Source organism: Callithrix jacchus, chromosome 6 (genome assembly GCF_049354715.1).
Source record: "Callithrix jacchus isolate 240 chromosome 6, calJac240_pri, whole genome shotgun sequence".
In the NCBI taxonomy this organism is placed as follows: domain Eukaryota; kingdom Metazoa; phylum Chordata; class Mammalia; order Primates; family Cebidae; genus Callithrix; species Callithrix jacchus.
Genome location: NC_133507.1, coordinates 82,435,771 through 82,446,077, shown reverse-complemented (window position 1 = coordinate 82,446,077; position 10,307 = coordinate 82,435,771). Strand labels below are relative to the sequence as shown.

Genomic DNA, 10,307 nt, shown 5'->3' with positions numbered 1-10,307 from the left:
TGTGTAGCCAAGCAGAGAGATGAGGGCTGTCAGCTTTTAAGTTATATCTTAACAAGAAATCGCAATCCTCGTCATTTTATGAGGGTGTTACCCTTTAAGACAAATCATACTTCTCCCTCAAATAGTTTAGAAAAATTTTTAAATGGTCAGTTAAGAGCGTAAATGTAAAATTCTTGCTTCTAGTGTATAATAGTGATGTTACCATGCTAAATATTTTGGTGAAACATGTAGACGATGGCATAGACTCAGTATGCAAGCCTTAGCCTGAATGGAACTGCTGAAAAGTAAATGATGGGGATCTGAAGACTTAGAAGGCTTAACTTTTCACAGGGAAGGAAAGGCTATGTAAGAGTAAGTTGTAACTACTGATGAGCTACTTTTATGGACAGAAATCTTTTATTCTACTTTGTATCCAAGACTTCATTAAAACATTGCTCCTTAGAGCATACTTTAAAAACTACTTGGGAAGGAATCCACTGTCAAACTTCATGTCTTAATAGGACTAGCTTTGGTGTTAAACTGAGTTGAATTCCAAGCCTGTTGGGCATTCCCAGCATTGCCACTACTGTGTTAATTTTCTGATCTGTGAATAACAGTGCCTACATCTCACAGGGCTTCTGACAGTTAAATGGCTTGTATGCTGCACAAGCATAGGGACAGTCTGTCTTTTGTAAACCTCCCATGCACACAATAGGCAATCAATCAAATATTCTTGAACAAATGAAGTCATTAAATGCTTATTAAATTTCATTTTAAATATATGCTTATGTTAATTCATGGATCTTGAAACTTAAGACAATGCTGTGATTGACATGTCCACATTCCTCATAGGGATTTTTTGAAACAAACCGGTTTAGTTAACATTGCCATACATGTCTTCCTACTTTTGAGAGTGATTTTCCAGAAATCTCTGGTACAGTCATACGTCACTTCGTGATGGGGCTATGTTCTGAGAAATGTGTCTTGAGGTGATTTCATTATTGTATGAACATCACAGAATATACTTAAACCCCAATTGTATACAGCCTGTTACACAACTAAGCTATACATATAGCCTAGCCTATTACTTTTAGGCTACAACACTGTACAGGATGTTACTGTAATCATATGTAGGCAACTGTAACACAATGGTAAGCATTTAAATATTTAGACATAGGTAAAGTAAAAATATGGTATTATCATCTTATGAGACCACCCTCATATATACAATGTCACTGACGAAAATCTTATGTGGTGCCATGACTATACTGGTTTAGAAGGCAAATTGCAATCCTTTTGACCTATGGTAGGCTCAATAATCTGGATTTTAGAAAATCCTACAAGGGATTTTGATGTGGATGGTATGAGTACCATATTTTGAGATGTCTAGAAGAAAAATCTTCAAATTCCTTGGCTTTTTTCTTCCAGGTGAACCACCCTCTGACTAAGCTGGTTAGTCTCCTGAACTAGAAAACCTGGGTCTGGGATAGAATCCCTAATTTGCATGTGGACAGAGAAAAAAAACCCTGCACCATCCCTACTGTACCAAAGGTTACTTATTACACTTCAATTCTTACTTTTTTTTTTTTTTTTTTTTTACTCCTTTGGTTTAAGGTTTGTAAAGAGATTTACTGTTAGGTTGAATTGAGTGAGTTCTTCAAATAGATGTGTGTATGTGTGTGTGTGGGGGGGGTGCACATGGTCTAGTCCCTAAGCAGTCATATTTTATTCTTCTGAACTGCTACTTACAAAGTAATCTCAATCACTGAAATGATAAATCATGTAACTATTAAAAGGCAAGACACAGCCAAGACAGTACACGTTCAAGTCTCACATAAGTACAAAAATATTTATAAAATGTTTAGCATATCATGTTAAAGGACAATGGTTTTTCATTCTCTAGAGAAGTATGAATGAAGTGCCAAAGTTGAAGTCACTGGTGATATTCATAACCAGCTGAGAGAGGATGTTGCCCACTGCCTCACATCTGTAGGACAGTTGGGATATTTCTGCAGAGCATTCATAATTTGAGTATTATCCAAAAGCAGTTTCATCAGCTGGTACTCTCTCTGTGAATTTCCTGAAGTTCTTTCCACGGGCTTTATTAATTCTAATTGTTGCAAGTGTTCAAAAGCCTGATAGATGAAAGAAATAGTTTAGGTTAAATAGGAGAGGAGAGTAACAAAGTAAACTCAGAGAAGAGTTAGCATTTTGGTCAGCTGCAGAACAGAGTAGGAGGAAACAAAATGTTAACAGCAATCATAGGATTCAAAAAACTCTCACAACTCCATAAAAACTCCTATTATCAGGTAAGAGTGTTAGTGCACACTTACTTGTCCCTGTATTGTTGAATGTAAACATGGAGAACTTTAATTCAGAATATACGATATGGTTTTCTTCCTAGCCTCATTATCATAGCTCCTCCTAGTACTTTCATTAATAGTGTTTCCAGTTCTCTATAAAAACCTAAGAATCAGGTAAGATTTTTAGACTGATAAGCTACTCAGATTTACATTTATAGTTTGTCTCTACCTTTGTAAGACTTTGCTATGTAAAAGGTTAACACAACTAACAAAAAGGGAGGCAGAAAAAGACCCTTGAGTCACTTAAGCATATTCAGCTGATCCTGTAAGAAAAAGATTCAGCAGGGTAGTATGGACATGGAGGAGAGAGGATAGGCTCCTATTTCTCTAAGAAGTCTGACTGAGGCTGTCACAGCCTTCTTCCATCTTCCCCATCTTACTAGGGTTCTTTCCTGTCTGCTTCCTCTTATTCTTAATATTCACGTATTATGTCTTTTCTAACCTTGAGTGTTGTGTTAGGTATGTTATTAGGGTATGAAAAAAATAGAAACCATTAACTCATGATATACTAACCATTAATAAAGACACAGTGAAATAGATTCCTGAGCATTCTATTATATTCTTACAACTCACTGTAAAAATCATCACTGGAACATATTCTCTATATATCACATAAATTCTTCGAATAGAGAAAACAGCTCAGATACCATTCATATCTAAAAATGAGAAAATACTGGAGGCTGCAGTGCAGGTGTTAGAGCTGAATAGAACTGTACAGATTTAAAATATTTCTAAACAGCAAAATAAGTCCTTATTGAAAATGCAGAAACGAGCAACTACAAATTATTAATAATAATTTAAATGCTTGAGTAAACTTTTCATTTTCACAACTCTCACAAACTAAGACTATTGGGGAAAAAAATCCTCCAGTGTTGTAAAATATTTTTCCTGTTTCTTTGAAGAAATGGCAATGCTCTGTACTCATTTTTGTTACTACAAGAGATGAAATTCTAATTACTAGGGCCTATAAGTGATACCAAAGGACTCGGGGGTCCACTGTTTTAAAAAAGGTTTCTTTCCATAAAATGCAGCTTAGAGTTGCACTGTCACACTAGGCTACTGAACAGTTCAATGTGGGACTCAATTGTTATTTAAACTTAAAAATGGATACTCAGTTCTATTAGAAAATTCTGAGCATGTTTAGAACAATTTCAAAATGTAAATTTACTTTCTCAGCTATAAATTTTATAGAATCTAAACAGCAAGAATTTCCAATGAATATTTAAGCACTTGAGACGTGCTGTAAGTATAAATGCATACCAAACATTAAAGACTTAATTCAAAAGAACGTAAAACAAAGTACTTTATAGTTTTTCTATAATGATTATAGATTGACACATTTATGATATGTTGAATTAAAAATATAATTAAAATTACACCTTTTAAATTTTCTTAAAGGTACTAGAAAATCTAAAACTACATTACCTGGCTCACATTACCTTTGTAGTGGACAATGGTAATCTATATGAAAGTCCTCAAGTTCCAAAACTCATGACTCAGTCCCCAAATAACACTTTCTCTGTATGCCCTCAGAGGCCAGTAAGATTTTGTCTTTTAAGTTTCTTAATGGCTCTTAGTTTCATTTTTTTCTCATTTTATTGCTCAGATTATAAAAGCCAATCCTTGGGTTGGAAACGGAAAGGTGGTATCACACACTATACTGAAGTTGTTTTCAGGATGCAAGTGCTATGAACAGACAGCAGAGGGCAGTATAATTCCACAAACTAAAACAATTGGTTGCCTCAGATTTCTCGAAAATATTTCATTTTTAGATAATTTTCTTGTTTTGAAAAAAATCTCTATGATAAATACTTAATGTTTAAAAATTGATGAAAGTGCAATTTTAATACATAATCAAATTGGGTGTAAAAAATATACTTTGTAGAAAAATAACAGCAAACTAAATCTTACCTTCATGACAACAGGTTTTTCAAAATTATAAACAGAATGCGCTTTTCTTTGAACAAACTTCTGAAACTCTGGGTAGAAAGCAATGACAATATTATATCTTCACATAAGCAGTGAGTATGAATCAGAAAAAAAGCCACTTAAGTCTCATCTCACCATTATAGACCATTTGAAAATTAAATGGCTCCTCCTCATAGATGTCATTTAAATGTTTCATTGCTATTATAAGACAGATTTCCAAGACTGATAGACCTATAGTAAAAGGGAAAAAAGCTATTAGTTTAGTGACACAGAAGACTAAAATAACTGTTCTCCAAAGAGTACAATATAGTGAAAGATCTATGGTTTTGAGGAGTGAAGGTCAAGATTCTTCTAGATTTCAATGTGTTCCAATCTATTATCTATATAAATTTAACTAAGTTACTTAACCTCCCTGAGCTTAGTTCTTCATCACTTCAAAATAAAGATATTTTTTAAACTTTTAGAAATGTCACAAAGATTAGAGACAATTTATCAAGCACTCACCATATGGCCCACAGTACACAACAGAAACTTCAATTGTTATGTGACTTTAAATCACATGGGGCCTTTGGGTAGGATTTATCTAGACTTCCTAAACTCCTGGAAATTATATTCAAATTTGTGTTTTCCTTTTATCCCCTGGAGAAGAAAAGGTTCATTATATTTGCAAAAGGAAATAATGAACCCAAAATGGGTGAAACCCAGTGAATGCTCTTCAGTGATGTTTTCAACCCAGTGAAAACATCAGCAACATAGTTTTACCTGGATTTCCAATGTAGCAAAAGAAGCAGAGCATCAAGTTTTTTTTTGTTTTGTTTTGTTTTTTTACTTTAAATGGAAGTGATAGTACCTTTAAAAGGACTAAGTTAAAGGCTATATGGAGACAAAAGTATTTTATAAAGTATTATGCCCATGTTAATTGTAATTTTAAGAAGCATTCCATTATCTAAATTCAAACTTTAAAAAAAAAATTTAAAAAAGAAATTAATAAAACTGGGTTCTCACCATGTACAATATTTGCTTTTGAGTCCATGCTACACAGCTGGCTTGCTTCCATTAGATCTATAGCAGTCATAAATGGGTGTGATGCTGTTACTCGATTTAAAGAAAGCATCTAGGGAAATGTGGATCAGAAAAACAATTACATATTTACATGGGCGTTTTGGAGACACTACTGTGTAAAACTTCTGAATTTGTATAGTCAATTCTTAAGGGAGAGTAAATATTAATGCTTAGGGAGGTATTCTCAAATTCAGTCCTATTAAAATACAGTATTTGAATTTATATGTCATATAACTGCAAATGTAAAGCATAAAAACAATTCTTGCTGCTCTCTTTAACCCATTCCATTTCCATATCTTGTTTACTTAATGCTTGGAAGAACAATATTTAAAGAGGAGTAGAGCAAGCAGAAGAAACTGAAAATAAGTAAGAATACTTACTAATAAAAGCCCCAAACACAAGCCCAAAAGGCAGATCTATGCCTTACTTGTAAATTTTTTCACCACCCAGTCATCCAGCCAGGTGTTCAGTTAGACAGAAGTTAGCTATTTTATGTTCAGTGGTACAAAAAAGAAAAAAAAAATAGCACATTTATACTCAGGAATAACTCTCCTTGAAAACAGAGTCTACTTCTCTTGTGCTTGTTATTTAGTTATCCAAAAATGAACAGAGGTCCTGGACCAGAGTTGCTACTCAAGTATTTAAAATTTTCCTTTTTTCTTTATTTATAGGTTTCATAAAAGTTATATTTGGTTATTTAGAGTTAGAAGACTGAGCAGATAAAAAACGCAGGACCTCTGGTTAAATTTCAATTTCAAAGAAACAATAAGTAGTTTCTTAGTATAAGTGTGTGCCATGCTTTTATATTTGGGACATAATTATACAAGAAACTCTCTCCTCCACCTTAACTAGGGCACAGGTGATTAGCTGGGCAAAGAGTTTGGCAATCCCTGTCCTTCATTCTCCTGCTGGTTTGGACCCAGTTGGCTAGTGTTCCCTCCCTTTGTCTCTCCTTTCCTTTAATTATGAAAATTTTTTTTAATTTTAATTTTTCCATAAGTTACTGGGGGTACATGTGGTATTTGGTTACATGAGGAAGTTCTTCAGTGGTGATTTGTGAGACTATGGTGCACCCATCACCTGAACAGTAAGCACTGCACCATATTTGTAGTCTTTTATCCCTTGTCCTGCTAGAAAACAGTGTGAACATTCTTTAAAGAACTAAAAGTAGAACTATCATTTGATCCAGCACTCACACTACTGAGCATCTACGCAGAGGAAAAGAAGTCATTATTTGAAAAAAGATACTTGCACATGCATGTTTATAGCAGCACAATGCACAATTGCAAAATCACAGAAGCAACCCAAATGCCCATCAATCAAATGGATAAACTGTGGGGTGTGTATTTACACAACTATTGAATACTATGCAGCCATAAAAAGGAATGAATTAATAGCATCTGCAGTGACCTGGATGAGACTGGAGACTATTATTCTAAGTGAAGTAACGCAGGAATGGAAAACCAAACATCGTATGCTCTCACTGATATGTGGGAGCTAAGCTATGAGGACATAAAGGCAAAAGAATTTTTTTTAACATATACGAAGGCAACAGAGAATAGTAAATTGAATATCCATGATACTTTCCCTGCTCAAGAAATATGATGTTAAGACTTGAAGCCCATCTCCTCCGGATTGGACTCTACTCTTCTCCGCATAAAACAACCAAGTATGTCTATATTATTAGGTCAGTGCAAAAGTAATTGCCATTTTTGGCATTGAAAGTAATGATACCTTTTGCACCAATCTAATTCAGTATACTACTACATATACATTTATTACACAACAGTAATTTTCAAATTTTATATAAATATTGTACCTTCACAACTCTCTTCACTGAACATCTATTATGAGATTCTATCTATGTTGAGGCAGTATCAATTCTGGTTTATTCATTTGTTATATTTATTTGTATATACCCGCAATTATTCATTTCCTAATTTCCTACTGATAGACATCTGTCATTTCTTCTTCCTTTTTTTTGTCCCCAGTCATAAACAAGGCTGCAATAAGCAACCTTGGACATGTCGTCCTGTGCATTAGGTAACTAGAGTTTCTCTAATTAGTATAAGTATGTTTCTCCAGTTACCTAATTTGCTAAATTGTTCTCCAAAGCACATGTATTTACCTTGGCAGCAGTAATAAATATTAATAGTCACAGACATGTTACCATCAAGCATAACCTTTGACACCCACTAGATTGGCAAGAAAAAAGTTTAATTGTAGTATTTCTCTGGTTACTGGAGAGGCTAAAAATCTGTAATCTACAATGAACTTCCTCAATGACAATCAATAATGGGATGAGCTAAGAATATGAGTAAGCAGCCCTTAAAGAATCCCATATGACAAAAAAGTCATTATTAAATTCATTACCATGAATTAATAATGTAATAGAAAAATGGCAAGACAATGGCTGTTAATATTGACAATATTGAGGCAAATATATTTTCCCAGATGGAGATATATATATTCCTCTTCTAAAAATTATTAGTCCCCAAATTACTTGATGATAAAGATAGCTGTTGCTGAAAATGGCAGTATCCTTTTCATAATAGAGGGAAAATATATAGGATAAAAAGATTTAAATTTCCTTGCAAAAACAGCTGAGCAAAGAGAACTTGTATATAAACATGGGTGAACCATACAGCCAAATAGGACACAAACTTGAAGTCAGAGAGCTCTGGATTGAGTCCTGGCTTTGTTATCTACTAGTACTGTGACCTTGGGCAAGTTATTTAACTTTAAGGAGACTCAATTTCTTTAAGGGTAAGGATAAAAAGTAAGATTATTCCAATGGTCAGAAATAATATAGGTACTACTAGTATCTACAGTACTTGGCTTATGTGCTACTCAATAAATGGTAGCTATTATTCTATTATTATTATATAAATGACCTTTCTACAAAATCAAAACTATCTTCTGTTTGAAAGGTATTTGCCATAGTTTTCTAGAAATATTAGACTAAAACCAAATACTCTTAGTGAAGAAAGTTAATTTGCAGAACAATTAAGTACTTCTTGTTTGATATTGGTATTATGTAAGCTTAAGCTATAATTACTTGGCAAAACATCATGACCAAGTAGGATTTATTCCAGGTATATAAGGCTAGTTCAATACTCAAAAAATAATGTAATCAAATATATCAACAGGATAAAGAGAAATATGATCATTTGACAAAATCCAACACCTATTTATCATAAACTCTCAGCAAGTTACAAAGAGATGAGGATTACCTGTACTTGATAATGAACATGTATAAAAAAACCTATAGCTAACATCATACTTAATGGTAAAAGTTTGAATCCTTTCTTCCCAAGACTGGGAACAAGAAAGGATATCCACTCTCACTCTTTAATACAACCTAACACTGGAAATTCTAGCCATTGCAAAAAGGCAAGATAAGAAATAAAAGGTATACAGATTGGAAAGAAAAACAAAACCTCCTAGAATAAGTGAGTTCAGCAAAGACTATGAGATCAACACATAAAAGTCACATTTCTATATATATTGTGTGTGTGTATACATATATATTACATATATATGTATGTATGTAAATATGACATATTCTGTATGTAAAGAATATGTGGAAACAAAAACCTCAAAACACCATTTACAATTGTTTTAACAAAAATTAAATACTTAGGTATACACGTTAAATGATCTGTGTAGTAAAAACTAAAATGCTGATGAAAGTAATCAGACAAGAAATCAAATAAAAGGAGATATGAAGCCTATTCCAGGATTTGCAACACTCAATGTAGTAAGCATGTGGATTCTCCCAAAATTTACCTACAGGTTTAAGCAATTCCTATAACAACTTAATTATCTAGTGAAAGATAGGAAATGATAAGAGTAGGTAGGCTGAGCACAGAGGCTGATGCATGTAATGTCAGCACTTTGGGAGGTAGAGGTAGAAGGATGGCTTAAGGCCAGGAATTCGAAACCAGTCTGGGCAACAAAGTGAGACCCCGTTACTATTAAAAAACAAAAAAACATCAACAAGCAATAAAAACAAAACTAATACAAACCAACAGCATGTGTAATGACCGCAGGTTTTTGCTGATATTGAAATGCTTCTGTAGTACTTCCTGCACACTTCTCTCTTCTGAGAGACACTAAAGGAAAAAAAAAAGTCAAAACTGAGGAAAGATGTGGTTTAAAACCTATATAATCCTGTGCCTTACTGGTTAGTGTACCTTATTAACTCTATCTAATATTAATTCATTAGTAAACAGATGTTGGTCTTTTTTGTAGAACACTAAAATCAAAAGAAACTTTCCAGTCTACTGATTTTCCTATCATGTTCTTTACATTAATTCAATGAACACAATGACGAAACAATCCTTGCTAACCCGAAACTTCTACTTGAATAAGGGAAACTACACAGACATACAAGTGAAATGAACAAAATGCAGCACAAAAACACAAGAGCATGAATTACTGTACCTAGATAAACAAGGTAAAGCATTACAAAGAATGCTTAAACTGGATGAGACAAGAGATTTAAAAAAGAGGGAAGACCATTTCAGTTACAGGGAACATGAGTATTAGGAAAATCATGGCATATTGGCAGAAAATGAGTAGTCACAAACTGGAGTTTCAGTTACTGGAAAAATGAATGTACAAAAAAAAACAAAGGCAGAAAAACCTAACTGGAGGTAGCTGTCCAGACAAGAGGTAAGGAGGGTCTGAATTATCTGAGTTGTATGAAGACAAAAGAAAATTAAGACAATTTATAGGAGATACATCTGGTAGAGAATTAGCTGGTAGCAGAAAAGAAGGAAGTGTTTGAAAAGTAGAAGATAAAAATCACAGATGATCTATGGGAAACAAAATGGCCTTTGAAAAGTGAAATGTGGTCAAGAAATGAATCTTGGATTATCAGTATTTAAGTATTAGGTAGGAAAAGAGAAAAACTAAGAAAGTAAGAAAGATACCAAAGACTGGAAGAGAATTCAAGACAGAGCAGAGGTA

General features: G+C 33.6%; 1 protein-coding gene across 23 annotated transcripts in view; it reads right to left on the bottom strand.

Annotated features, from left to right (window-relative positions):
• Positions 1–1,807: 1,807 nt before the first annotated feature.
• ORC4 (origin recognition complex subunit 4) overlaps positions 1,808–10,307 on the bottom strand; it is a 75,163-nt gene continuing 66,663 nt past the window's right edge. For all 23 annotated transcript variants that reach the window (XM_078327855.1, XM_078327851.1, XM_078327865.1 and 20 more), the window contains 5 exons: positions 9,362–9,448; positions 5,277–5,385; positions 4,407–4,502; positions 4,254–4,321; positions 1,808–2,114 (listed from right to left, as the gene is read on the bottom strand). In XM_078327855.1, coding sequence (XP_078183981.1) covers positions 1,926–2,114; positions 4,254–4,321; positions 4,407–4,502; positions 5,277–5,385; positions 9,362–9,448 — 549 coding nt within the window. In that variant the 3' untranslated portion in view covers positions 1,808–1,925. The remainder of the gene's footprint in view (positions 2,115–4,253; positions 4,322–4,406; positions 4,503–5,276; positions 5,386–9,361; positions 9,449–10,307) is intronic.